This window comes from Pogoniulus pusillus, chromosome Z (assembly GCF_015220805.1).
Source record: "Pogoniulus pusillus isolate bPogPus1 chromosome Z, bPogPus1.pri, whole genome shotgun sequence".
Classification (NCBI taxonomy): domain Eukaryota; kingdom Metazoa; phylum Chordata; class Aves; order Piciformes; family Lybiidae; genus Pogoniulus; species Pogoniulus pusillus.
The window spans coordinates 80232368-80259618 of NC_087309.1; the positions used below are offsets into that span (position 1 = coordinate 80232368).

At 40.8% G+C, this 27251-nt stretch overlaps 1 protein-coding gene across 1 annotated transcript in view; it reads right to left on the reverse strand.

The window, feature by feature from the left end:
* CNTNAP4 (contactin associated protein family member 4) overlaps positions 1–27251 on the reverse strand; it is a 396860-nt gene that overhangs the window by 314332 nt on the left and 55277 nt on the right. Inside the window, exon 2 of the mRNA XM_064176535.1 lies at positions 6120–6230. Within this exon, the coding sequence (XP_064032605.1) occupies positions 6120–6230 (111 nt within the window). The remainder of the gene's footprint in view (positions 1–6119; positions 6231–27251) is intronic.

Below are 27251 nucleotides of genomic sequence, written 5' to 3' on the forward strand. Positions count from 1 at the left end.
ACAAACCTGGTAAAGAGTCTATAGAACAAATGTAATAGTTTAAATCAGAACAAAATGGGTCAAACTGAACCAGTGGACTAACTTGTCTGTTCCTATTTTCCCACCGCAGAAGTGAGAGAAAAGTAGCACGCAAAAATTAAGGGTTGAGACAGAAAAGAAGTGAGATACAAATAGAGTTTACTGAGCAAAATCATAAAAGCATGGTACAAAATGTATAACTACTTCAGCCAATTTGCAGAAAAAGCATGGCACAAAGCAGCAGCAAGCAGAAGCAAGTGGCCCAAAAAGCCCAAGCCAGAAAATTACTTTCCCATCCCTCACTGTCCCTCCGCCATCTCAGCAGAAAAGACCAAAGCCGTAGAGCCCGGAGTCCAGAGCACTAACTGGAACAGCAAACCTATGTTACAATCTTAACCTCAAGGCTTATAGTACTTCACTCCAGCCAGTACTTTCTTTTTTGAAGCTGATGTGACTGCAGCATGGTATGTATAAAAGCAGCAAATTCAACTTAGTCCATGACAAGTCTTACAAGGAGCAGCAGAGGGAACTGGGATTATTTAGTTTGAAGAGGAAGCTGAGGGAAGACCTCATTGCTCTCTACAACCACCTGAATGGAGGTTAAAGTGAGGTGGGAGTAAGTATCTTCTCCCTAGCACCAGGTCATGGGATGAGAGGAAATTCTGTGGAATTGTGCAGAGGAAGTTTAGATTTCATATCAGGAAAAAAAAAATATTTCTAGAAAGAATATCAAGACATTGGAATAGGATGCCCAGGGAGTCACTTTCATAGATGTGTTCAAGAAACATGTCAACATGACACTTCAGGACATGGTTTCATGGCCATGGTGGTGTTAGGATGACAGCAGGACAAGACAATCTTAGAAGTCTTCTCAAACAAAACAATTCTGTAATTTCATGATGCTATTTTCTTAAATTATTTACTACTGCAAAGAAAGCTTAGGGGTAAAAGTCTATTATTATTCTTTGAAAGACATTGGTTTTAGTGCTATTGTAACCTAAAATTTCAGTATGGAGCAATCATGATAGATCAGATTCATATTTAATATTGGTCTCCATTCATTTAAGTTTTATTTTAATAGTATTTAAGTATTCCAAATCTACACAGCCTTTTGCAAAAATTCTTGTCACTTTTTTTTTTTTTTTCTGTTGCTATAACTGTATTTCAGGTAGAGAAACAGTCCAAATTAATTTTAACATTTGAACATCCTTATTGACATCTTCTTGCTTCTTCTGTGCATTTTGTCATATCATGGATTTGTTTTTCCACAGATGTTCACACACATGATACAGTTGTGGTAGAAACCTTTCATTATGCTTTGTTATGCTTGAATAAATTCTAATGACAAAATTGGAATTCAGTTTATGGAAATAACTATGTGAATATTCCTAACTCCTCATAAATGTTAATGGAAGTATAATGCTTTGAAAATATTTAAAGCAATTGCAAATATTACTCAAGAGTAATTTACTTTTCCTTCCTTCCTTCCTTCCTTCCTTCCTTCCTTCCTTCCTTCCTTCCTTCCTTCCTTCCTTCCTTCCTTCCTTCCTTCCTTCCTTCCTTCCTTCCTCCATTTCTTCCTTTCTTCCTTCCTTCCACATTAACACGGAGATTAAACTTGTTCTTAAAATAAAAATATTTCTGAAAATAGGCTCTTATACTAAAAGAACTACAGTTGTATGTATTTGATATTTATTGAAATGTTAAAGATTATTTTAAAAAGTGAAAGGAGTTCCAAATACACAACACCCAAAAACAATCTGGTAATTGCTAAGCCACGGAAGTTTCCAGACCACTTCTGAAAATCTGGCACTGTAATCCAACAGTATAATTAAATTACAAGGGTTTCTTTCAACTTCAGGGCAAGAGAACACTGTATACAGACTTTCTGGCTACTTGACCCCTTCTGTATTATTTTTTTTCTGCTGTATTCTAATCAAGTAATTGCATATGAATGTGGGACAAGGCAATCACAGCCAAATCTCTGTCCTGTGCACTTAGAAGGTCAAATATCAAGGCTTTTCATGTGTAGAGGCACATTGGTATAGCAAATGTATTCCAATATTTTCACCTAGAATGTTTCAAAAATTCATTAATTCAAAAGAAGGTCTGCATTCTCTGGTGTAATAGTTTACAGTCCAATGAATACATCTTTCCAAGTGGGATGGGAATGGTGAATGAAAATACTTTATATATGTACAATCAACATGAAATATTGGTCCAAATGCAGACAAGACCAGAAGACACTTACCTCAACAATGACACATTCTCCCTGTCTGGCAGGAGAACATGGCTAGGAGATTATATGTCAAGAAACCTTACACTTGTGTATAGAGCGAACCATCTGTAGCGCCAAGCTTCATCTGATGACTTACCTTGAAAATTCTTGGCAAACAGTGAACAGAGAGGCATTCTTGAAGGTCCAGACTAAATATTTTTACTTAAGGTTCCTTCCACTAGTCCTAGTAGACATGTTTTGCACACTACCTTTTTTTTCCTCTTCTTTTAGGATGCCTTATTTCTTCCTATAAAGAAGTGTGTGTTGCCTCCAGGGATGGTGATTCAACTACCTCCCTGAAGATCTTATTCTAGTGTGTGATAACCATTTCAGTGGAGAAATTTCTTCTAATAGCAAATTGAAAACTCCCCTAGTGAAACCTAAGACCATTTTTTTCCTGTGACTAGAGAGAAGAGACTGACACTTAGCTTGTTAGTACCTCCTCTCAGGCAGTTGTAAGGAGCAACAAAGTCTCCTCTCAGCCTTTTCTTCTCCAGATATAAACGATCAACATAGATCTCTTGTGATCTAAGACATAATATTTTAGTAAGGTCTTCCCAGATGGTGCCCTCGAATCAATTAGTTTCTTTCTTTCTTCTTCATGAGTAAATATTAAACAGAAGTCAGTGTTTATAGACGATCTTACTTCCTTAATCCCATATAGCAGCTCCAGCCACTGTGTGCTCATGTAATCAGTTTACCAATGCATGGGAAGTTGAGATTCAGAACTTTCTGGAATTTAGACTACACTGTAGATTATGATAGGTGTAAAAATGCTCAACAGAGATAATTTTTTAAAAATAACATATAGTCTTGGCTATCTAAACTGATTTAATTTTGATCCAGACTTCAGTTTTTTTAAAATTCACAATTTTAAAGAGCATTATTTTTAGGTATGCTAACAAGTAGGAGTTTGCTTATCAATTAAAAAATATTGCCATGTTTTAATATAATTCTTCCTAAGTATTCCTCGTTAGCACTATCACTGCAATGCTAAGATCGAGAACTTTTCTGCTATGCTGGAGAGAAAAAGAAGAAAAATAATGGATACCTGCTGAATGAGACTGATGGTCATGATTTCTCCATATATATATATATATTTAATCATTTTAATGCTCAATGTACTTACATGTATTTTTAAACATGACTTGAAAATAATTATTTATTACAAATAGGTCACAAAACCTGTACAAACTCTAATGTAACGTCTTGACAGTTTAAAGTAATTTTTGGACAGATTTTACATAATCTAACACATAGTGTCAAAATGATTTAGCATAGATGTCCTTCACATACAAAATACGTGACTGTTGTCATCAGGAACAGAAAATATGTTTACAGCAATTTAAAAAATACTAATTTCTCATTTCTTCAGTACCCTCGAATTAACAATAAACCTCAGCTAAACCGAGAAATCTCCACAACTTCCTGCATATACCCAAATGTTTTAATCAGTTAGTTACATATTGGAAAATACAAAAATAGCAATACTCTCAAAGTTTAATTCCTTATAACAAAGAAAGTGTCCCGTAATTGACCAGAAGGACTAAAAATGTGTATCACAGATTTTTGATGAGATTTTTGTAGAGGTATAACACTAACAAACAAGTTACCTTTACCTTCAGTAAAAATTCGAACCATATGCCAGATCTGTAGTTTGCCACAGTGTCACTGAATAAGCATAATAAAAATCTAGAGATTAAATACAGTTGCAATGATCAAGACTTTAGACTGTCAGAAAAAAAAACCAGTATCTCAAAAACATTTCCTCAATATCTGTTCCTGTCTTTCCAAATGGAATCTGTGTTTACTGTTTACCCTTATTTCCTTACAGAATGATGTACAATGACATTCATACATTTGTACTTCTTCCATTTGACCTCTAAGAGAAAGGAGATTATTTATCTTATTGTCTTGTTACAAAACATTAAATTTGCCTTTTGGATTTTTTTGGGGGGGTGTTTGTTTATGTTGTGGAGGGCCTGAAGGACCAAAAGTAGGATTGTTTATGCCTTGCCCTACCTGGACATGTTTTTCTGCCCAAACCAGAGGTAAACACATTAAATGGATAAAAGGGGGCACAATAGGCCTGGTTGCCACAAAGTCTGGTTTGCCCCAGGGTCCAGGTTGTATAACGTGGTTGTAAACATGTTTCTGTAAGCCCATGTGCCCATGCTTGCTGGGTGCAAAGCCTGTGTGTTTACCATATTTGGAAGGTCCAGGCCTGTGGCTTTTGCCTATTATGGTATTGTTTGGCTGACTGCCATAGCCTGATTGGACATTGTGGTGTCCAAAGGGCCATTAATCTCAGCCCACATTTGATAAATGGGGATACACAGGTAAACAACAGGCTCAGCACTCTCCTGATTGCTCACTTGCTCGTTATTAGACTTAGACTCACCAGCGCTGCTTATGCCTATTTGTTTTGCTGTTATTACAGAGACAGTATCTCCCATAGTCTCCAAGATAGCTGTGCACACTTGCACACCACCTGTGGTGAGTATCAGGACCAGATCCTGTATTGCCTGCCTTTACCTATGGAGCTCAGACTCCCATGCCAGCCACACATACTAATGCATCGCCCACTGCCTTATCATGCCTGGTAAGCGTACCATTGCTGCTGAGTTAACCAGGAGCAGACTCCACTAGTCCTGCATGTGATTGGTCTTCTGTCTAGCATGAGACTGTGCTCAGACTGCCACGGAATCATATCCTTCTGTACCTGAGGTCTGCCAAGAGCCCCTGGACAGAGAGCGTCCAGAAGAAGCAAGGAGACAAGGGCAGAGATTGCATCCGTCACCAGGAGAGCAAGGTCAGAGAGACATTATTTCCCGAGAAACCGGGAAGATTCTCCTTTCCTCTGAATCTGGGAGGATTCCAGCCTTGAAGTCGTGGGCTAAACTCCCCTGAAAGGTTGAACACTAGTAATAGGCTATGACATAGCCCCAGAGGGTGATTGATAATTACAAGAATTTGTAAGTAAATGCTTTAATGCCTCTGTAATATCTATTGCCTCCGGCCATAGAGCAGAAAAGAAAAGAAGCTTACAGCCCACATGCCTGAGCATATAGCATATAGACCCCAAGCTGTATTTGCCGCAGGGAAAACCTCCCTCTCTCTGTTTATAGTTTGAACTGTTTGCTAGTTATTAATAAGTTATGGTGTGTTATTAATACTCAAATATTTTCATAACCATGTAAGATCCTTTTTTAATATTAAATACAGTGTTTGGGGGTGGCAGAGTTCAGAATAATTGAAGTTAATAACTATATTTTACAGAATAGTATCTCACACCAATTAATTTCCCCCTCTGCCACAATTGGCATAGGTGACAGAATACCCCTCCAAGACCAGTTTATTTTTTGTTTTTGGTTTGCGTTTTGTTGGTTTTGCCTGGTTTTGGTTTTTTGTTTGGTGGGGTGTTTGGTTTTGGTTTTTTTTTTTTTTTTTTTTTTTTGTTTGTTTTAAGAGTAGGCACAAATATATGTCCAAAACTGTCTATATTTTGCTGGATAATCACATGAAGATTTTGACTTCAGTCAGGATAAACCTTGCGCTCTTAGTAAAATGTTCACAAGTGTCTGAACATGTAATTGTGCCATGAAGAACTTAGTATATATGGGAACGTATATACCCTGAGACTGTATTATCTTCTTACTCTCTTTAGAACAACAAATATAACTCTTTCCAGGAAAAAAAAAAAAAAAAAAAAAAAAAAAGTCGGAATAGGCTTATCATATATTGTTTTAACATTGTGTAATGGTACAAAAATGTTTTTTAAATTGTAAAAATACCCAGCAATCATACAATAAAATACACTCACCCTCTCTTCGATTGAGCCTTGCAAATCCAGGGCTGTGGCTGCTAGACAGCTCTGATGAACTGCTGAATGATGACTCAGGCAAAGCTGACACCAACTGATCATCACAATTATCTGCCAGTGAAAAATATCATGTTGAGGTTAATAAATTAAACACCACTTACTGAAAATGTAACCAAAGAGAATGATAATATCTGAAACAACCCTGCATCTGAGACCTGGACATCTTTGCATCTTTTCTCTTGTTGAAATAGCATTGTTTCCTTCCCCAGTATTTCATGAAACATGTTAATTTATTACATTCTTTAGCTGGCCATACTTACTCATTTCTAACTAACTAGTGACATCACACTAATCAGTTATTTGCAGCTCGCTTATATCATTTACACAGATAGCAAGTGAAGCCTTCTAGTCCTGGTTGTAGCACAAAGCTACAACTCAGTACAGGTTCTTTATTTTCTTCAGATACTGATATCAGCACAGGGTCCATGCATCATATTTAATGCAAGCTAAATGCAGCTATTTCTTTTAAAAAAACAAAAAACAAAAAACAAAAACCAAGGAAGCTACAACCCCCCACAAATAAAAATTAAAACAAGCAAACAAACAAAAAAAACAAACAGAAAAATATCTTAAAACCAACAACAACCATAACCTATTTGCCAATACTTGTACCAATGGCATGCATATTTGATAAAGACACAAAACGAAATCATTGTTGCAGTTAGTAGTATGCAAGCCTTACATCATACAGAATGAACGCTGAGTGTTTGAGGAAAAGGAAGACTTAACTGCAGTTTACAATCAATGGTCCATAAGCAAGTAAATGCTAATCAATACTTTCTATGTTAAATGCCTCTCCAGCTCAATTACTATACAGAGCATGTGTTCATTCTACATTTAAATTTGTATAATGTAAATGGAGAATCAATATCTGTTCTAGTTTTAGCTAAAAGGAAACTGACTTTAAGACATTAGAAGAACCATAAGTAAGTTTTTTCCTAGATATAATGTGCTGGCAGATGTTCTCTTGAAAATGAGAAGTTGTTACATAAATTAGGAGTCTTTATGAAATAATACTATTTTTCAGAACAAATACACTCTCTGGATGTAAATGGTAAGTGACAAGCCAGAGGAGAGTCCTTCTTAGGTCAGAACGGTCACAAGGATGATCACAGGGATGGAGAACCTATCGTATGAGGACAGGCTGAGATAGGTGGGGTTGTTCAGTTTGGAGAAGATTCCAAAGAAACCTTATTTTAGCCTTCCAATATCTGAAGGTGGCCTACAAAAAAGCTGGTGAGGGACATTTTAGGACTGGGGGGGGGGGGGGGGGGGGGAAATGGATCCAAGCTATCGGAGGGGTAAATTTGGATTAGATGTTAGGAAGAAGTGTCTTCACCACTAGGGTGGTGAGATATTGGAACAGGGTTGCCCGAGGGAGGTAGGGAAAGCCCCATTGCAGGATGGTTTTAAAGTCAGGCTAGAAGTGGCTCTGGATAACCTGATCTAGTGGAAGGTGTCCCTGGCCATGGCAGGGGGATTGGAATTAGATGACCCTTGAGGCTCCTCCCAACCCTGACAATTCTGTGATTTTTACAGTATTTCTGTTTGTCTATCAGATTTGCAATAAAAAATCTTTTCCTGATGCAGTAATAATTCAGTGTTTTCTGCTGATAATTATGGATATTTATAATTAACAACAAGACTTTCATATGAATGTCTCAAGGAAGATTCCGTCACCCTTTAAAATCATTTACTTTTTAAGTTGGATCATCAGATTCTCTAAACAAAAATCTTTGTGAAGAGAATGCCTGACCATGACTGAGGTTAGGAAGCTGTCTTAAATACCATAAATAATGACCACACACTACAACAAGAGGATATATTTATTGCTTGTGATAACTCGACAGGTATCATAGCAGAGGGGTTGGACTAGATGATCTTTAAAAGTCCCTTCCAATCAAATTACTATGCCATTCTGTGACAGCAAATTCAAAACACTTCAATCATGTGCAAGGACCATAAGGCTATTTTCTTGATCTAATATTTTGTGGTACAAACTGCAAAATTTATTAACTACTCTTTATTGTCTAACCATAAGTAATTTTTCACTTCATTACATTATATATGTAATGGTAAAAGAGGATGTAAGCCTTGCAATCAATTGTCCAGCTGGTAAACACAGAATAAAAAAAATGAGACTAAAGAACACTTTATCTTATAAACAAATGCCTTTCACTAGTGTCTTAGAAAAATGATGTAATTAATGAAAGGTCCTTTTACAGCATGAAAAATAAAAATAACATATTAGTAATAAACTACACTATTACTATGTGCTAGTTTGAAGCAAGCTGGAGTGTTTTGGTAAAAGAACTAGATAATGGATAGTGAAATGAAAACAATTGATGTCAACTTCTCTTGTAGTCTCGCTGAGAACTCTGGGAAGAAGAAGTAAAACATTCTCCTTTTTTTTTTTTTCACTCTGCCTTTGCCTTCAGACCTAGTCACATCTCATTAACCTTGCTCCCACTAACCTTGCTCCCTAACCTCTTGGCTGCACCTCTCTTCTTTCTGAGAACTGGGCTAAGGTTGAGAGGGTAAGGGGGAGGTGTTGGGGTGGTTTGAGAGCCCCTCCTGGGACTCAGGTTTTCTGGGAGGGGAGTTGTGCTTCTGTATTGTTTATTCTTTGTATATTTCTGTATATAACTGTATATATTGTAAATAGCTGCTTGTATATTTGCTGCTGTAAAATAAATAGCTTCATTTATATTCCCAGAGGCCATCTGAGTTAGCTATGGCAAATTCAAAAGTGTGGGGGGGCGGGTAAGATCCCAAACCATCACATTTTTAATTGGCTTTCCCAACGTGGGGATAAATATTTTGAGTGACTGGTAATAAACTCTGGGAATTAAGATGAAGCTAAGGCGGCAGCTATTGTACTTGTTTACTTGTTTGGGGCGTTAGTCTGGTCTGGTTTTGTTTTCTTGGCATTTAGTTGGATAAAGGCTCAAATTGTTGCTTATTTTATTGATTTAGCTTATAAGAAGGCTAAAGCCAAAGTTTCAAGCATGTTCTGGAGCTGGGGTGATTTTATCCTTGGTTATGCTGGTTTTAATGTCTCTGAGAATATTACAAGTAATATTATGGGAGCACTCATCAATAATGTGACAATCAATCAAAATTCTGCTTTATCTACATCTTTGATGCGAATAATTCAGCCTAAGACTGGGATTCCAGATGTTTGTTTAACAAATTGCTCGTGCAAAACTGTTCTAATTCTCTCAATTTTTAATGTGTGTCTCATGGGATTAATATTCATATTAATTTTGGTATTATTTGTGAAAAATTCAAAACCAGCTTCTGTAAGAACTAGGAAAAATTCTGTGTCTCAGAAGCAGTCTCTTTCACAGCAAAACAAGGGAACACAGTCATCTGCTTCCCCCTTGCCAGCCTCTCCTCCCTCCTCTCCACTTTCTGGGAACACAGCCAATGTTCCCGCTGGTAACATAAACAATAATAATGATAACAACAACAACGGGAGAGTTTGGCAGGAGTCCCAGGAGCACAGACGGGTACCCAAAATCAGAATGTTCCTAGCAACAATGATAACACGTCAGGGTTGGCAGGCATCCCAGGAGGACAGGCAAATAATCCCACTAATACTAATGACACTAATACTGCTAACGCTAGCCCAGTCAGTCCAAATCCTAATGACACCAGGCTCAGCCAATACGAATCCCCAGCCAGCAGACCAGAAGCAAAATCCTCCAGTTAAAAGCAAGGCAGATTTGAACTCACAAGCTCCAGGTCAGACCCCTAATGATTCAAACCCTCCAAGTCAGACCCCTAATGATTCAAACCCTCCAGCAGACATGTCCAAGTCTGTTGCTGTTCAGGCCCTTCTGGCACCTGCTAAGGCAAGAGCTAAGACAAAGTGTGGTTCACAGGAGGATGCAAGAGAGGGGACCTCTGGTGATCAGCAAGAGGAGGAAGAGGAGATAGTTAGTCTGCGAGACCTCGCAAATGTGCTGAGACAACAATACTCAAATGAGAGGAGCGCTGTGAGGTTGGCTGCCAAGAAAGAGGATGGTTCCGAGGAGTTTAGGAGTGGTATGAGGAAGGTTCTGTTAGGCCAGGGACAACCAGATCAAGGGGAGGAAGAGAAGGAAGATGACATCCAGGACTCCAATGATCCTCTCAAAGAAGTCAGGGAAGTTAGAAAGGAAGACTCAAGGGAATCAGGTGAGCCAATCCTAAGCTGGTTAGTGAGAAGCCGTGGCATTGGTGCTAATGCCCTGCAGGTAGGAGACAAGTCTGCCAAGCAGCTGGGACCACTCACTAAGGAGAGTGGAGTGGACAAATACCTGGCAAGTCCTCTTGGTAGGGTTAGCTTGTGGACACGCCTTCTGTTGGCTGTGGCTAGGAGATAACCTTCCCGAGATGATTTGCCATGGGCTGCCAAGAAGTGGAACACCATTGAGCAGGGAATTAATCTTCTGAAGGAGTTTGCTGTGAAGGAAGTGCTTTATGGAGATCATGGCACTCATGAGCCTGATGATATTCCTTTGGGAACAGGTCTCATGAAGAAGCTGATTAAGCTTGCTCCTTCATCCTATGCTAACATCTTGGCCAGCAAATTCCTATCAAGGAGTGATAATGGAAGATCTTTCACTGTTGGTGAATTCACTGACCAGCTCAGGCAGATAGAGGACAGCTTGTCACATTCTGGCCTAATCTCTGCCATACAAACTATGACTTCTGTAATAAAGGGCATGAAAGATGGTTGTGAGAATACCATGAAAGAACTGAAGGAGAATCTTAAAAACATTATCGATTTAGTAAAGGATACCATTCCTGCATCATCTGAATGGGTGCATGTTTCTGCAATCAGGAACAGATGCCCACCTCCTGCAAGGCAATTCCAGCCCAGGAGGAGACAAATTCCACCTAGACATCAGCAATCATGTGTGTCACTGTGGATACTTCTGCGTGACACATATGGGGAGAACATGAACAAATGGGATGGTAAACCTACTTCAGCTCATTCAAAGAGGGTCAGGGAACTGCAGAGTGGCAGAATTAGAGGCAATAATGCCAGGAAAGTAGCTGTCACTTCTTCAGCTCCCGAGAGTAACTGCAATTGTTCCAACAGTTGCAATTCCTCTCACAACAATATCAATCACTGTGTACACCCTACATGCCATGTTCAGCATTAGGGGTGCCCTGCCTCCAGCCAGGAGGAGGAAAGGGATAGTGGAGAGAACCGAATCTATTGGAATGTATTCATTAGGTGGCCTGGCAGTTCAAAAGTTCAGAAGTACAGGGCTTTAGTTGACACAGGTGCTCAGTGTACTTTGTTGCCATCCAATTGCAAAGGGACAGAATCCATATCATTTTTGGAATCACTGGTGGATCTCAAGAATTAACTAAGATTAAGATACAGGCTGAGATCAGTTTAACTGGTAAAGAGTGGAAGAAAGACACTGTTGTAACTGGTCCTGATGCGCCTTGCATTTTGGGAATTGACTTTTTGAGACAAGGTTGTTTCAGAGATCCTAAGGGGCACAAATGGGCTTTTGGAATAGCATCTGTAGAGATTGAGGATGGTAAATTGAAGTTGTCCATTAGACCTGAACTTGCAGATGAATCTGCAGTTGTGGGACAGCATGACATAGAGGATCTGGAGGTGCCAATTGTAACTCAAACTGTTCATCACAGGCAATACAGAACTAACTGTGACTCTTTGTTGCCCATTCATCAGCTGATTCATCAACTGGAGGATCAGGCTGTCATCGAGAAAGCTCATTCACCTTTCAACAGTCCTATCTGGCCCGTGCGCAAAGCTAACAGTGACTGGAGACTCACAGTAGATTTTCATGCCCTCAACGAGGTGACGCCACCCATGAGCGCAGCTGTGGCCAGACATGCTGAGCTCCAGCAAGAGCTGGGATTCAGAGAAGGCCAAATGGTATGCAACAATAGACATTGCTAATGCTTTCTTCTCTATTCCCATAGCGAAAGGAGTGCAGGCCTCAGCTTGCATTCACCTGGAGAGGAATCCAGTACCAGTTCAACCGTTTGCCTCAGGGGTGGGAAACACAGCTCAACCATCTGTCACTCAGTCATCCACAATGCACTGGAGAAAGGTAAAGCTCCAGAGCACATCCAGTACATTGACGACATCATTGTGTGGGGCCAGACTGCTGAGGAAGTCTTCGAGAAAGGTAACCAAATCATTGACATTCTGTTGTAAACAGGTTTTGCCATTAAGAAAGACAAGTCGAAAGGACCTGCCAAAGAAATTCAGTTTCTGGGAGTGTGATGACAGGATGGTTGCCGTTACATTCCTCAGGATGTGATTAACAAAGTCTCTACTATGGCAGTTCCCACCAGTAAGAAGGACACACTTTCTTTTCTTGGTATGTGGGATTTTGGAGGCTACACATTCTGGTTTCAGTCCAGATTGTCAAATCTCTACATGATGTGACTCGTAAGAGAAACAATTTTGAGTGGGTACTTGAACAACAAGCAGCCTTTGATCAAATCAAATGAGAAACAGTCCATGCAGTGGGCTTGGGACCTGTGAGATCTGGTCCAGACATTAAAAACATTCTGTACACGGCTGCCAGTGACAATGGTCCAACTTGGAGTCTTTGGCAGAGAGCTCCAAATGAGACACATGGTCATCCACTTGGTTTCTGGGGACGTTGTTACAGAGGTTCAGAGACAAACTATACTGCAACAGAGAAAGAGATACTAGCAGCCTATGAAGGAGTGAAAGCAGCTTCTGAAGTGATTGGAATTGAGTCACAATTGCTTTCAGCTCCTAGACTGCCAGTTCTAAACTGGATGTTCAAAGGCAAAGGTTCATCACCACATCATGCCACAGATGCAGCCTGGTCTAAATGGATGGCTTTGATAACCCAACGAGCGCGAATGGGTAATCTTGACCGACCTGGTCTGGTGGAGGTGATCACCAACTGGCCAGAAGGCACAGACTGTTCCAAACCTCCAGAGGAGAAAATAACTCGTGCTGAGGAGCTCCTCCCTATGGTGATCTCTCTGATCAGGAAAAGAACTATGCTTTGTTCACAGATGGTTCCTGTCATCTTGTTGGGAACAAGTGAAGATGGAAGTCAGCAGTATGGAGTCCAACCAGGAGAGTTACCGAAGCGAGAGATGGCAAAGGAGAATCCAGTCAGTTTGCTGAGGTAAAAGCTGTTCAGCTTGCTCTTGATGTGGCTGAACATGAGAATTGGCCTATCCTTTACCTCTACACCGACTCATAGATGGTAGCCAATGCTCTATGGGGTTGGCTGAAGGACTGGAAGAAGAATGGTTGGAGGGAGGAAGGAAAACCTATTTGTGTGGTGATCTATGGCAGGACATTGATGCACGGGCTGAGAGAACTCCAGTGAAGGTGCAGCACGTAGACGCTCACATGCCTAAGAGCAGAGCTACTGAAGAACATCAACTACCAGAAGGCAGATCAAGCTGCTAAGATTGCTCAAGTTGATACCAACTCTAACCTTAACATCGCCATGATTGGAAACACCGAGGTGAACTGTTCTTAGCTCGGTGGCCCATGACTCATCTGGACATCAAGGCAGAGATGGAACATACCGATGGGCTCATGATAGGTCCATGGATGCTATCACCCAAGTCATCTATGACTGTGACATTTGTGCTGCTATTAAGCAGGCTAAGCAAATCAAGCCCTTATGGTATGGTGAGAGATGGACAAAGTACAAGTATGGTGAAGCCTGGCAGATTGACTATATCACTTTACCTCGATCATGTTCTGGCAAGCAGTACATGATAACGATGGTAGAAACCAGCACTGGATGGTTAGAAACCTATCCAGTTCCACATTCAACTGCACGCAACACCATTCTTGGTTTGAAGAGACAGATCATGTGGAGACACGGAACTGCAGAGAGAATCGAGTCAGACAATGGCACTCATTTCAAGAACAATCTTGTGAAAAACTGGGGCAAAGAGCATGGTATTGAATGGATCTATCACATACCCTACAGCGGTTTGCTGAAAACCACCCTAAAAGCCATGGGGGGTGGAACTCTGAAAAACTGGGACAAACGTTTAGCACAAGCTACCTGGTTGGTAAATAGTAGAGGTTCAATAAACAGAGCAGGACCTGCACAATCAGATTTGGTCCAAACAGTAGACGGTGATAAAGTTCCTGTTGTACGTGAAAAGAATTTGTTAGGGAAAACTGTTTGGGTATTTTTACCTTAGGGTGAAGGGAAACCTGTCCGAGGGGTGGTATCTGCTGAAGGTCCTGGTCATACATACTGGGTAATGCAGGACAATGGTGAAATCCAATGTATTCCACAGAGAAATCTAACCTTAGCTGAGAGAGTTTAAATTCAGAATGTATAATACGAGCTGTTAGGAGTTTTCTGTTCTAGGTGCCATCGGCGTCGAACACTGAGAGAAATCTACAGTATGTGAGCACGAACCCAATGTCACCTGGGAGTCCCTGTTCTGAGCTTTTGAATCACCTACTTCTGATTGAAGTGTGTACTGAACTTGTATATATTATTTTAGTGTAAATATTGGTTTAGATTAGATCGGATAATTCTCAGCGATATTCTGAGCAAAGTAGACAAGGGGTGGATTGTGCTAGTTTGAAGCAAGCTAGAATGTTTTGGTAAAAGAACTAGATAATGGGCAGTGAAATGAAAACAATTGATGTCAACTTCTCTCGTAGTCTCGCTGAGAACTCTGGGAAGAAGAAGTAAAACATTCTCCATTTTGTTTTTCACTCTGCCTTTGCCTTCAGACCTAGTCACATCTCATTAACCTTGCTCCCACTAACCTTGCTCCCTAACCTCTTGGCTGCACCTCTCTTCTTTCTGAGAACTGGGCTAAGGTTGAGAGGGTAAGGGGAGGTGATGGGGTGGTTTGAGCGCCCCTCCTGGGGACTCAAGTTTCTGGGAGGGGAGTTGTGCTTCTGTATTGTTTATTCTTTGTATATTTCTGTATATAACTGTATATATTGTAAATAGCTGCTTGTATATCTGCTGCTGTAAAATAAATAGCTTAATTTATATTCCCAGAGGCTGTCTGAGTTAGCTGGGGCAAATTCAAAAGTGTGGGGGGGCGGGTAAGAGCCCAAACCATCACACTACTCAAAGTATAATGGTCTCCACCCAGCAGAAGACCATGCTCCTGATACCAGCCAAAAAATGGAGTTGTGCACCTGGAGATAGTTCCCATGTGCTGTTTTGAGGCTTGTTGTAATACTGTAATGAGAGAAATTAGACCATTGGTTGTGAGAAGAAAATAATGATGATGTTTATACCATTCATTGGTTTTCTGAGAGAGATAAGTCAAATTGTAAACAATGATACAGCTTCTGCTTTGTTTATATGTGGGTTTCTGAGATTGGGGGGAAGGAGAAACAGAGAAGAAGGGGGTAGCCTTCATCTCTTTTGGGCAGTTTGCTTTGTCTGTGAGGGAACTGAGATTTCTGCATCATTTCTAACTTGTACATAATTGTAAATACTTTTAAATATTGTGTATATGTGCTGTAAACTGTGCAGTGCTGTAAATGTAACTTCACCTCTGGCCAGCTTGATATAGAGTAGGGTGTCCCTGCCTATGGCAGGGGTCTTGGAACTACATAATCCTTGTGATCTCTTCCAACCCTTACTTATTCTATGATTCTACGATCCAAACCACCTGAGTAAGTCTAGTATCAGGGGGTTGAGCATGATGTGAGCAGGTACATGATCTGTTCAGCCAAGCAGCACAGCTACAGGGCAAGGTTGAAAGACTGCAAGATGAATCAGAAAGGCTTGGGAGAATCAGGGAAGCCGAGGATGAGATTGTCTGGTTGTGGTGGGTTAGGAACTTTCCCCTCCATAATATTGGAATTTACAAGACTAGCTCAGATGGTTTGGAAGTAAGATGAAGCTATATTTACAGCAAAGCAAAATTTACAAGCATATATACACAGCATATTTACAAGTATTCACAATTATACACAAAATAGAAATAATACAGAAATCCAAACTTCCTCCTGGACAAAGAAACTGCTCAGAAGATTTTGGAGCTACCCTTTCTCTTTCTCTTTCTCTTTCTCTTTCTCTTTCTCTTTCTCTTTCTCTTTCTCTTTCTCTTTCTCTTTCTCTTTCTCTTTCTCTTTCTCTTTCTCTTTCCAAAACAGGCCTACTGCTTACATGTTCTTCCCGAAAAAGTGGCTCCTGCCAGACACAGGGCAGGAGGAGAAGGAAAGGAGACTGAGCTGGTCTTGTTGTGAGTTTATAAAGAGATAGCAGAATTATGGGCTTGAATAACAATCTTATAGTCACCAGGAGATTTTTTAACCTTATAATTCTCAACCTGGGACAAGTTTCTCAGACAGACAAACAAAACAGGCAACAAAGCTTACATTGCTTTTTGTTAGACAAGATTAATGGAAAGATAATAGAGCAGAATTGTGAGGAAGTAATTAGATCCAGTGACATGGAACAGACTGATAAAGATTATTTACATTTTACCTTTTTATCTCTCTCACCAAACCAATGAATGATGCAGACATCACCATTATTTTCTTTTTCACAACCAATGGTCTAGTTTCTCTCATTAAAATATACCAGTTACCCTCAAACCAGCACACTGGTGGAGCTAGATTCTGCCTGCACTGAAGAAGAGTCAGGAATACCCATTAAAAAATACTGAGCAACAAGTATCCCCTGTATTCTTTCCCAGCCAGACTGAAGGCAGTAACTTAAAGGAAAAGAAGGAGTGGAGGCAAGTCCATGGTCAAGACATCAAGCAAACTCCTGCCTTGCCCATACCCCTCCAATCCCCTGAGAGGGGACAATGGCAACAAGTTCCAGGTTGGCATGGTAGCTGTGCTGCCTCAATTATTCTCTCACCACCCCCAGGTGCCCTTGTGGAACAGGTATGATGCCCTGCAAATGCAGCCAGATAATAAGGAAGACAAATTATCTGTCTTGAAATTATTCCCAAGATTAAGGAAACTAAAGCCCAGCATCCAAACATCTTCTACCAAGAAAAAGGAGTCATTGTTATAGATGACTCCCTTCCGAAGGGAACAGAAGGCCCAACATGCAGATCTGACCCACTTCAAAGAGAAGTCTTCTGTCTCCCCTGGGCCTGAGTTACAGATATGGTAAGAAAACTGTTTATCTTAGTACAGCCCACAGATTATTATCCATTACTGACTTTTCAGATAGGCAGTGATGACTTTGAAAGAAGAAAGACTTCAGGGCCTTGAGTCAACTGGTTCAGGGAGTAAGAGCACAACAGTATTCTCTTCTAATTCCTCAGGGAGATAGTTGCAGGGACCAACCCAGAAAGACTGAGAAGGACTCACGAGAGCAATTCTTGGCTTTAAGCTCAATGCCACTAGCAGGAATTTGTTGTTTTTTGACCATGGATCAACTGACATGATGTCAGGTCTGTTGGCAGCAGATCTCAAAGTGGGAGAAGGTTTTTATCACAGAAGTTGGCTGGGCCCATTAATCAAGCTTTAAACAAGATTCAAAGGGGGAAAGGGAAGAAAATAGGCTTGCTGAAAACAAGCCTGGGACATTTGTGTGGCAATGTGCCAGCTCCACTTCTATCTCAAGGGGAGTAGGGGACAATGAGCCATGTGTTGGGAAAGATGCAAAGGCTATCAATAAGCTAGGACTCACAGTGGAACCTAGAAATGATCAAGTAGATAAGGAAGGGAAGGGTGATAATGATATCATCAAGCCTTTGTATGACAAAATGAGGGACAGCACACCAAGGTTGGAGGGATAGAAGGCTAGAAAGGGCCTTTAGCCTGCTGTCCTGCTGCATGCCTGGAACTTTTGCAGTGTATCAATGATAACTTCTTGATGCAGGCAATGGAGGAACCAACAAGGAGAGATGTTACTGCCAAACCTTGTATTAACAAATATAGAAGGACTGGCTGGGGAATTTAGGGTTGGGAACAGCCTTGGTGACAGTGATCATGACATGCTATGGTTTAGTATTATACAAAGCAGAAGCAGGGCAATAAGTAGGATTATAATCCTGGACTTTCACAGGGTTAACTTTGTACTCTTCAAATATATACTTGCAGAAATCCCATGGACTAAGAATCTGAAGGGTAAAGAAGCCCAAGAAACTGTGAGAGAGTGCCACAAACCCCCCTTAGCTTTCCCACTCCACCTTAAGGGCTTTGAATGGGGAAAGCAAAACAGCACAAAAAGAGGTATTTTCTCACATCAGGCTGGAGTAGCAGGCCAGTGGTATCCTGAGGTGCATTAAGAATGTGTCCAGCAGGTTGAGGGAGGTTGTCCTCCCCCTCTATTCTACCCTAGTGAGATCTCATCTGGAATATTGCATCCAGTTCTGAGCTACTCAGTTCAAGAGGGACAGGGATTTACTTGAGAGAGTCCAACAGAGGGCTACAGAGATGGTTAGGAGACTGGAGAACATTAGGAAAGGCTGAGAGACCTGGAAATGTTTATTTTGGAGAGAGAAGACTGAAAGGAGATTCAATAAATGTTTATAAATATATAAGCATTGGGTGTCAAGAAGGAAGAGACAGCTTCTTCTCACTTGTGCCCTGTGATAGGGCAAGGGGCAATGGATGTAAACTACAGCACAGGAAGTTCCACCTCAAGATGAGGAAGAACTTCTTTACTGTAAGGGTCATGGAGGACTGGAATGGGCTCCCCAAAGAAGTTGTGGAGTCTCATTCTCTGGAGACTTTCAAGACCTGTCTGGATGCATTCCTGTGTGACCTACACTGATTATATGGTCCTATTCTGGCAGAGGGGTTGAATTCAATGATCTCCAGAAGTCTCTTCCAAACTCTAACATCCTGCAGTCCTGTGATCCTGTGATGTTGCTGTGTTTCACAGAGCAATCTACTTACACTGTTGAAGCAAGGGAGCACTTCAAGTGACACTGATCTCTTTTCTACTGGCAAAGCCTATGCTGTAGGCCTAGATACCAAGATGAAAACTGAGAGAGTAGAAAGACACTTTCATTCAAATCTGTGTACATCATCTGGGATCACAGAATCACAGAATTATTTGGGTTGGAAGGGGCATTTAAAGCTCATCTAATCCAACAATGCCTGCAATATGAAGGGCCGGTTTCATCTAGATCAGGTTACTTAGAGCCCTGCCAACTTAGCCTTGAATGCTTCCAGGAACTCCTAGGCAACGTGTTTCACCAACCTCATGTAAAAAGAAACAGTCTTTATATCTAATCTAAATCTACCCTATTTTAATTTAAAATGAGTGCCTCTTGTCTTATCACAAAACACCCTACTAGAAAACATGCCCTCATTTTCCTTAAAGTCTCCTTTTCAATGCAGAAAAGACATAAAAAGATCTACATGGAGCCTTCTCCAAGATGAATAATCCCACGTCTCTCAGCCTGTATTTATGCTTTGGATTGCCTCGACCCAGATGCAGGACCTTGCACTTGGTCTTGTTGAACCTCATGAGGCTGGCTTGTGCCCACCTCTCCAGCCTATCCAGGTCACTCTGGATGGCATCCCTCCCCTCCAGCATGTCTGCTGCACCACACAGCTTAGTGTTGTCAGCAAACTACTTGCTGAGGGTTCACTCAATGACTCTGTCCATGTCACCAATAACAACGTTGAACAAGACGGGTCCCAGGACTGATCCCTGAGGGACTCTGCTTGTCACAGGCCTCCACTTGGGCATGGACCCATTGACAGCCACTCTTTGGTTGTGGCCATCAAGTCAGTTCTTTATCCATCTAGTGGTCCACCCATCAAACTCATGTTTCACCAGCTTGGAGATCAGGATGTGGTAAAGGACAGTGTCAAAGGCTTTGCTCAGGTCGAGGTAATTGACATCATTTGCTTGCCTCTCATCTATGAATATTGTGACCTGCTCATAGAAGGCCACCAGGTTTGTCAGGCAGGATTTGCCCTTCGTGAAACCATGCTGGCACTTGCTTATACTCTCTTACACACCCTGCCACTCCCTTCTATAAACCATCATTTCAGTGCAGATTTAATCAAATTTATAAAGCAACTGAGGCATTTTATAGGAATAAAACTGTAAGAGTTGCATGTACAAAGTAGGCCTATCATTTCTCTTCCAGCTTCAAATAGTATCTCATTATGCAAATTCAGAATAAACTAAGAAATTATTCATATAATGATGCTGTAATTTACATAGGTCATGTCTTATGATCTGCAACAGACATAGCTCAAATAGGATACAGTGTAGTAAACAATTGTCACATTTACTTCTATAACATTATGGTTGATCAAATATATTTTGTGCCTCCAACCAAAGCATCAGCTTGCTAAAATAAAAACAGAAAGATACAACCTGAGATGCATTTCTTCAGTATGCATAAGTGTATGTTTTCACTTCCGTGTACTGAATAAAACAATAATATAATTTACAGGTACAAACTTTCATTTTCCTTTTGCAAACATAAAGATATATGACATGATTTTAGCTTAAATGTAATAATTAGGCTGTTGTTTGTCGTCTAAACTTCCAGATTTTTCTATAATAGAGACTCACAGACATGTACACATTTAAGTCTGAGTGTAAATTTAACCTGACTAAACAGACATCCTAGTCCAATGCTTAGTTACTACAAGCTGACATGTAATAAGCCTCCTGTTAATAATTACTTTAAAAGTTCATATACTATAATGAAACACTCACTTTATTCAAGATATATCTTAATTAAAACAAAAACATACCAACCCAAGATCATATCTAAATTAACATACTAAAACGTGTCACTTAGTTAATTTTTTTATAAAATTGACTCCAACTATTAAATCCCTGAATAAATTTTTTTCCTTACAATCTATTTTGTGCAAAGCTTCCTCAATAAATAAGAACTTCTAAGTGCTTAAAAAAATCAGTGAATCACAGAAGGCCAGGTTGGAAGGGATCCCAAGGATCATCCGGTCTAACAATACTAGGTGGTAAAGTAGTTTAAATGAGATGTCCCAGCCCCAGCACTCTGTAAGAAAAGGAGTGAGGCACTTGAAAACAAGGGTCATAATAAGTATTTATTAAATCTGTAAATCAGTCTTATGGATATCAAAGCTTTTCTTATTAGTATGAAGATCAAATATTCCCAAGCCCACTTACTGTTTTCAAAAGAAGATATTTATTTTTTCCTAGGAGTGAGCACATATCTCACTTTACTTAACAGAACCTTTAAATATGTTAATTGTCAAAATATAGTCTTCAGTCCATTTGTAGGCTTGCTATTAGTTTCAAAATATTCATTATATTTAATGACATTCATGTGACATAGGTGAAAAGATATGTACTCCCTTTTTGCTGAGAGCTGTTGAACATTATGCTGATTCTGATCATGTGGAACACTTCATCAATGAATATATAAATAATGAGATGCCAAGTTGGTACATTTGCCGAAAATTAGATCAGGATAGTTTCAGGCCTTCCAACTACACAACACGAAATATCACTCAATGTAAAACTGGCCTGTGGCTGCTGCTACTGCTATATGTGTCCCTTTTTTTATATTTCCTGAACATAGATAAGCTATTTTTGTTCAGAGTCTGAGCACTTTATTGTGAGTCTACTGCTACCACCTTGAAGCTAAGAATTTTAAAACTACTAACTAGAAAAGTTGTACAATTTCCTGCATGTGTGTGTGAGCTCCTTCACACAGTTTTAAACATGTTTGTTTTCTACTCTTCTGTACATTTTGTGGAATATTTTTAATCTTTAAGCTTTAAGAGTTATGGGAGTGACATACTTAAGGATTACAATTTCTCATCTACTTCTGGCTGCTCTGAACCTCTTGGAGATTGGTACTTCCCAGTCCTTAAAGATATAAGGTTCAATCCCAGGACATGCTCCAAGTTGAAACTTTGTTTATGATTGGCCCAGACTGAATTTATGTTTTCTTGTTTTGCTTAGACAGGAGTTTCAATCAATAAATGTTTAATATTTATAGAGGGAGGTGGAAGCAGAAGGAAGGAAGAGAGTTGTTTACCTATAATAAAAATCCTTTAGGATTTTCTAAGAGTTTCTCTGCAAACACAAAGAGTGATTTACCAAGAAAAGAATTTACATGACAAAGCTGACTTTTTTTCTTTAATGTAAAGGGTTAACCCTTCCTGGGCATAGCCTGAACCTGACCCAAAGTCCTCCTGACTCCTCCCTGGCTGTGAGCGGAACCTGACCTCAGGTGCAATGGTTAGTCCACTTCCACTTCCTGTCCGGACCCCATGTAAAAACAGAGGAACTTCCTGTTGCTCTCTCTCTTCCCTGCTTCATCTGCCAGCAGCACCTCTGTTCCAGCAGTTCCTGCTTTGCCATGTGACCAGCCTGCCATGTGGCCAGCCTACCATGTGGTGGCACAGCTACCTCCTGAATCTACCTCTACCCATTGCCATCGATCTGGTTTTGTATATATGTATATTGTATTTTGTTTCCCTTCTCTATACTTTTGTAACTTCCCTTATTTTAAATACCTTTTATTTATTGTTGAAGTTTTTCTTTTAACTTCCAAATCAGACTATTTTTGCGTGCTTTTACCTCTTTTCACTCTCTGTATCTAATTCCTTTCTTTTCCAAAGAGGGAAGGCATCCTATTATTATATTGTTCTGTTAGGCTTTTGGGCTTCAGGAAGCTTAAATCAGACCAGTACATAATTTTGTCACTCAGTGTGTGGGGCTAGAATACAAAATTCTTTTTTTACAAGATTTGGAAGTGAAAAAAAATTGATGTCTTAGAGTTTTAATAATTCAGGGTTTTGGATGTCTGTTTTGGAATTGGATATATAAATTCATAACTTATTATGTAATCTACATAGTAATTGATAGGATACTTGACTACTTTAAAGGTTTACATGTACAATTGTATGTATATTTAGCAGATTCTATTGGATCATTTACCAGGTTTCAGAATGTATCTGACACATGGAACCACTCTGAAAATGTGTGCTGGGATATTCAAGGTCCAGATATTTTGAGGGATAAATGGTATTTCCTGACAGTATTTGCATTACACTTAAATATGATTCAGGGAGGAATTATTGCTATTCTGTCTTGGACTACATGGCAACTGCATGCAGCTGCCATTTGTAGGAGTCTTGGGAATAGAATAGGAAAAGCCATTTTTCCCCTTAACTGCTGTTGTCAGTTTGGGTGAAGCGGTGCTGAGACCACCACCTATAGCAGAGCTGCAACCCCACATGATTCCCCCGTTGTGGCATCTCCCATCCCAGGCACAGCTCTGTCGTGGTCGTTCCCCACCAGGTCCTAGTCACACAAACTACTGCCTCTACACAATCAATCTCTATGACTTCTGTCACTACTCGCAGAAAGAAGCTACAGAAAATGAACAGACTTCTCCCAGACTCAGACTCAATGGAAGGCAGCTCTGCTGGAACCAGCACTCCCCAGCAAAACCCGTCAGAGGGAAAAGAGTCAGATAGTAAGGTGTGGTGGAGGGCCACGTAGGCCCAAATGGCCATGTTTACAAGTCTATTCTTGCCCAGACATGTTGTCCTCTCAAAAGATGTTATCCTGCCCAAACCTGGGGAAAACAAATTAAGCGGGACAAAGGAGTACAATAAGACTGGTGCCTTCGAGTCTGGCCTGCCTGCTTCCAAGGTTGAAGTAAACACATTGTGTAAGCTCACACTCCTAGAGTGAGGATCCACCTGAGCCCCCTCCATATTTGGGAGTACCAAACCCGTGGATTTCACCTTATTTGGCATGTTTTGGCCTGCTGCCAGACTCTTCTTGGACAGTATTGTGGCCAAGGACCATCAATCTCGGGCCCATATCTCATAAACAGGGCAATTCAGTGTTCCTGCCACCCTCCTTCACCCACCGCTCCTAGACTCTTTGCCGCTTTTGGGGCCATCGCCGCTGCATGATTCCAACCCATGGTACTTTGCACCAGCCCAGGGAAAATTGGCCAAGGCACATTGTGACCATTTGAGTTATATTTCTAGCTCAGACAAAAAAAAAAAAAAAAAAAAAAAAAAAAAAAAAAAAAAAAAAAAAAAAAAATTCATAACAGAGAAACTTAGAAGTGGAAGCTCTGAGTGGAGAGGAGAACATTGTAAGGACAGGCCACATAATGGCAACAATGGATAAGTTAATATAATTTTAGTGGCACATCAAGAGCTTTAGGTCTGGAAGCACAGCTTGTACCTTCCCCTTGCTACTTCTGTGCCTCCTGCTATATTCCCCTGCTGCTGTTTTGGCTGCTGCTGTTTTTGCTGCTCCACTGTCACTTGACGCCTTCCCCATCTTCCTTAGGGCTTTTATACTTCTGTAGTAGTTTATTCTCCTTATACTATTATATTTAGTTTAAATTATAATAAATGCAATTTCATTTTTTTCCTGACTTTCCAAAAATCTGTGTTTACTGGGAGAGGGATCCACCCTAACCCAGTGCACACACACTTTGGACCTGACTTCTGATAGTTGTAAGACACCAGTACCCCTCAAAAGAAGACATGACCTTCCATCCTCATAAGTGGGCAAACACGGAACAGAGGATCACATACTTAAGGAAAATACAGGAAATACTCTATGGAAATGTCCAACTGCCTTTGGATCCTGACTATGTCCTCATGAAACCAGCTCTGTTACAAAAACTGCTACCCAAGGTGCCTCTTCCACCTCTGCACACACACTGGGAGAAGTGCTTTTGGGCAGAGACCTTGTGACGGTTTGGGTGTTCCCTGCCCCCCCCCTCCTCCCCACTTTTAAAATCACCCAGACTAGACTCAGCTGGCTCTGGAAATATGAATAAAGCTATTTTTTTACAGCTAGCACAATATACAAGCAGATATTTACAGTATATACAGTTATATACAGAAATAGACAAGGTAAAAGGAAATACAGAAACACAACTCCCCTTCCAGAAACCTGAGTCCCCAGGAGGGGCTCTCAACCACCTCTTCACCTTCCCCCTGCCTCTCTCAACCTTACCCCAGTCCTAAGGAAGAATAGAGGTTCAGTCAAGAGGTTAAGAAGCAAAGTGGGTTAGGCCAAATGGAGGGTGAGGTTAGGGAGTAAGATGTTGCTCAGCCAGCAGCCCAAGCAAGAGTGAGAGAAAAATGGTGAGAGTGTTATCTAATGTTTTCGTTTCTTGTTCAGCAAGACTGTGAGGGAAGTAGACATCACCATTGTTTTTCTTTCACAGCCTGTGATCTAGTTCTTCTCACCAAAACATTCTAACCTGCTTCAAACTAACACAGACCTTAACAATCTCCCAACTGTCCATGAATTTGTTACTGATCTGAGGCAGTTTGAAGATAGTGTCTCTAGAAAAGCTCTACTATCAGCTCTGGAAACTCTGACTAGAGACATGAATGAGCATAAAGCCTCTGTCTATGAACTGAATAAGGGGGAAGACACTTGTTCTTCATCTTCTGAATGGGTACACATTTCAGCTGTAAGAAACACACATCACTGTGCTCCTCCTCCTCATAGGAAACCAACCCAAGCCAGACAGGGGACATCCCAGAGTTCACTGTGGAGAACTTTGTCACTGTGGTCAGAATGTGGACAGATGGCATGGCCATCCCACCTCAGTTCTATAGGCCAGAGTAATGGGACTTCAGGGTGCAAACACTGGGAATAACTCCTTCAGAAGAGGGGCTGCTCCAGTGTCTCACAGGCAGTCCTCTCACCTGAGAGGCAGTTCTGCCACTAGCTCAGGTCCATGCACTTCATGTGGTAACCATGTTCAGCATTACAGGTGCCCTATCTCCATCCAGGCAGAGGACAGGGATAACAGAGTCTACTGGGATGTTTTTGTTAAACGGTCTGGCACTTTGGAAGCAAAGAAGTGCACAGCTTTGGTGGACGCAGGTGCTTAATGTATCCTGATACCCTCAAGCCACAGAGGAACAGAACCCATAACAATTTCAGGAGTTACAGGGCGGGTCACAAGAGTTCACTATGCTGTAGACTGAGACAAGCCTCACCAGAAACGAGTGGGAGAAGCACACCATAGTGACTGATCTTGATACACCTTGTAACCTTAGCACTGACTTTCTGTGGGAAGGGTATTTTAAAGACCCAAAGGGGAAAAAGTGGGCTTTTGAGATAGCAGCTGTAGAAACTGCTGACAAAGATCAGCTGTCTATCATGACCAGCCTTTTGGATGATCCTTCTGTGGTTGGCACACACAAGGTGCAGGATGTAAAATAACCAATTGCTGCTTGCATAGTACACTGCAGACAATACCATGTGAACAGAGACTCCCTGCTGCCCATACACCAACTGAATCACCATCTGGAGAAGCAGAGTATCATCAGCAAGACACGCTCACTCTTCAATATGACCACTGTGAAAGAAGAACGGGGAATGGACACTGACAGTGGGCTACAGGAAGTGACTCCTCCAAGCAGCACAGCTGTGCCTGACAGGTTGAAGCTCCAGTACAAACTGGTATCAAAGAAGGCCAAATGGTATTGACATTGATAATGCTTTCTTCTCCATTCCTAGTGCAGCAGTTTGCTTTCACCTACAGAAGCATCCAGTACCACTGGAACAGACTACATTAAGGGTGGAAGCACAGCACTACAGTCTGCCACAGCATGATCCAGACTGCACTGGAGAAGGATGGAGTTCCTGAACACCTGCAGTTCATCAACAACACCATTGTATGGGGTGACACAGCAGAGGAGATCTTTGAGAAGGGTAAGAAGTTCATCAATATTTTGTTGGATGATGGTTTTGCCATAAAGAGAAGCAAAGTGAAAGGGCCTGCAAGAGAAATCCAGTTTCTGGGAGTTCGATGGCAAGATGGTTGCCGTCATATCTCTATGGATGTGGTGAATAAGGTAGCCACTATGGTGGAACCCACTAACAAGAAAGAGTTTGTGGGCTTTTAGAAAATGAATATTCCTGGGTACAGTCAGATTGTAAAACCCCTCTTCAACATACTCAGAAAGAGAAATAATTTGAGTGGGGACCTGAACAACAGGTAGCATTTGACCAAATGAAATGAGAAGCGGTCCATGCTATGGTCTTGGGACCAGTTCAAACCAGCCCAGAGATTAAGAATATACTCTATATTGCGGCCAGTGACAATGGTCCTAGCTGGAATTTATGGAAAAAAGCTCCTGGAGAAACATGAGGCCAC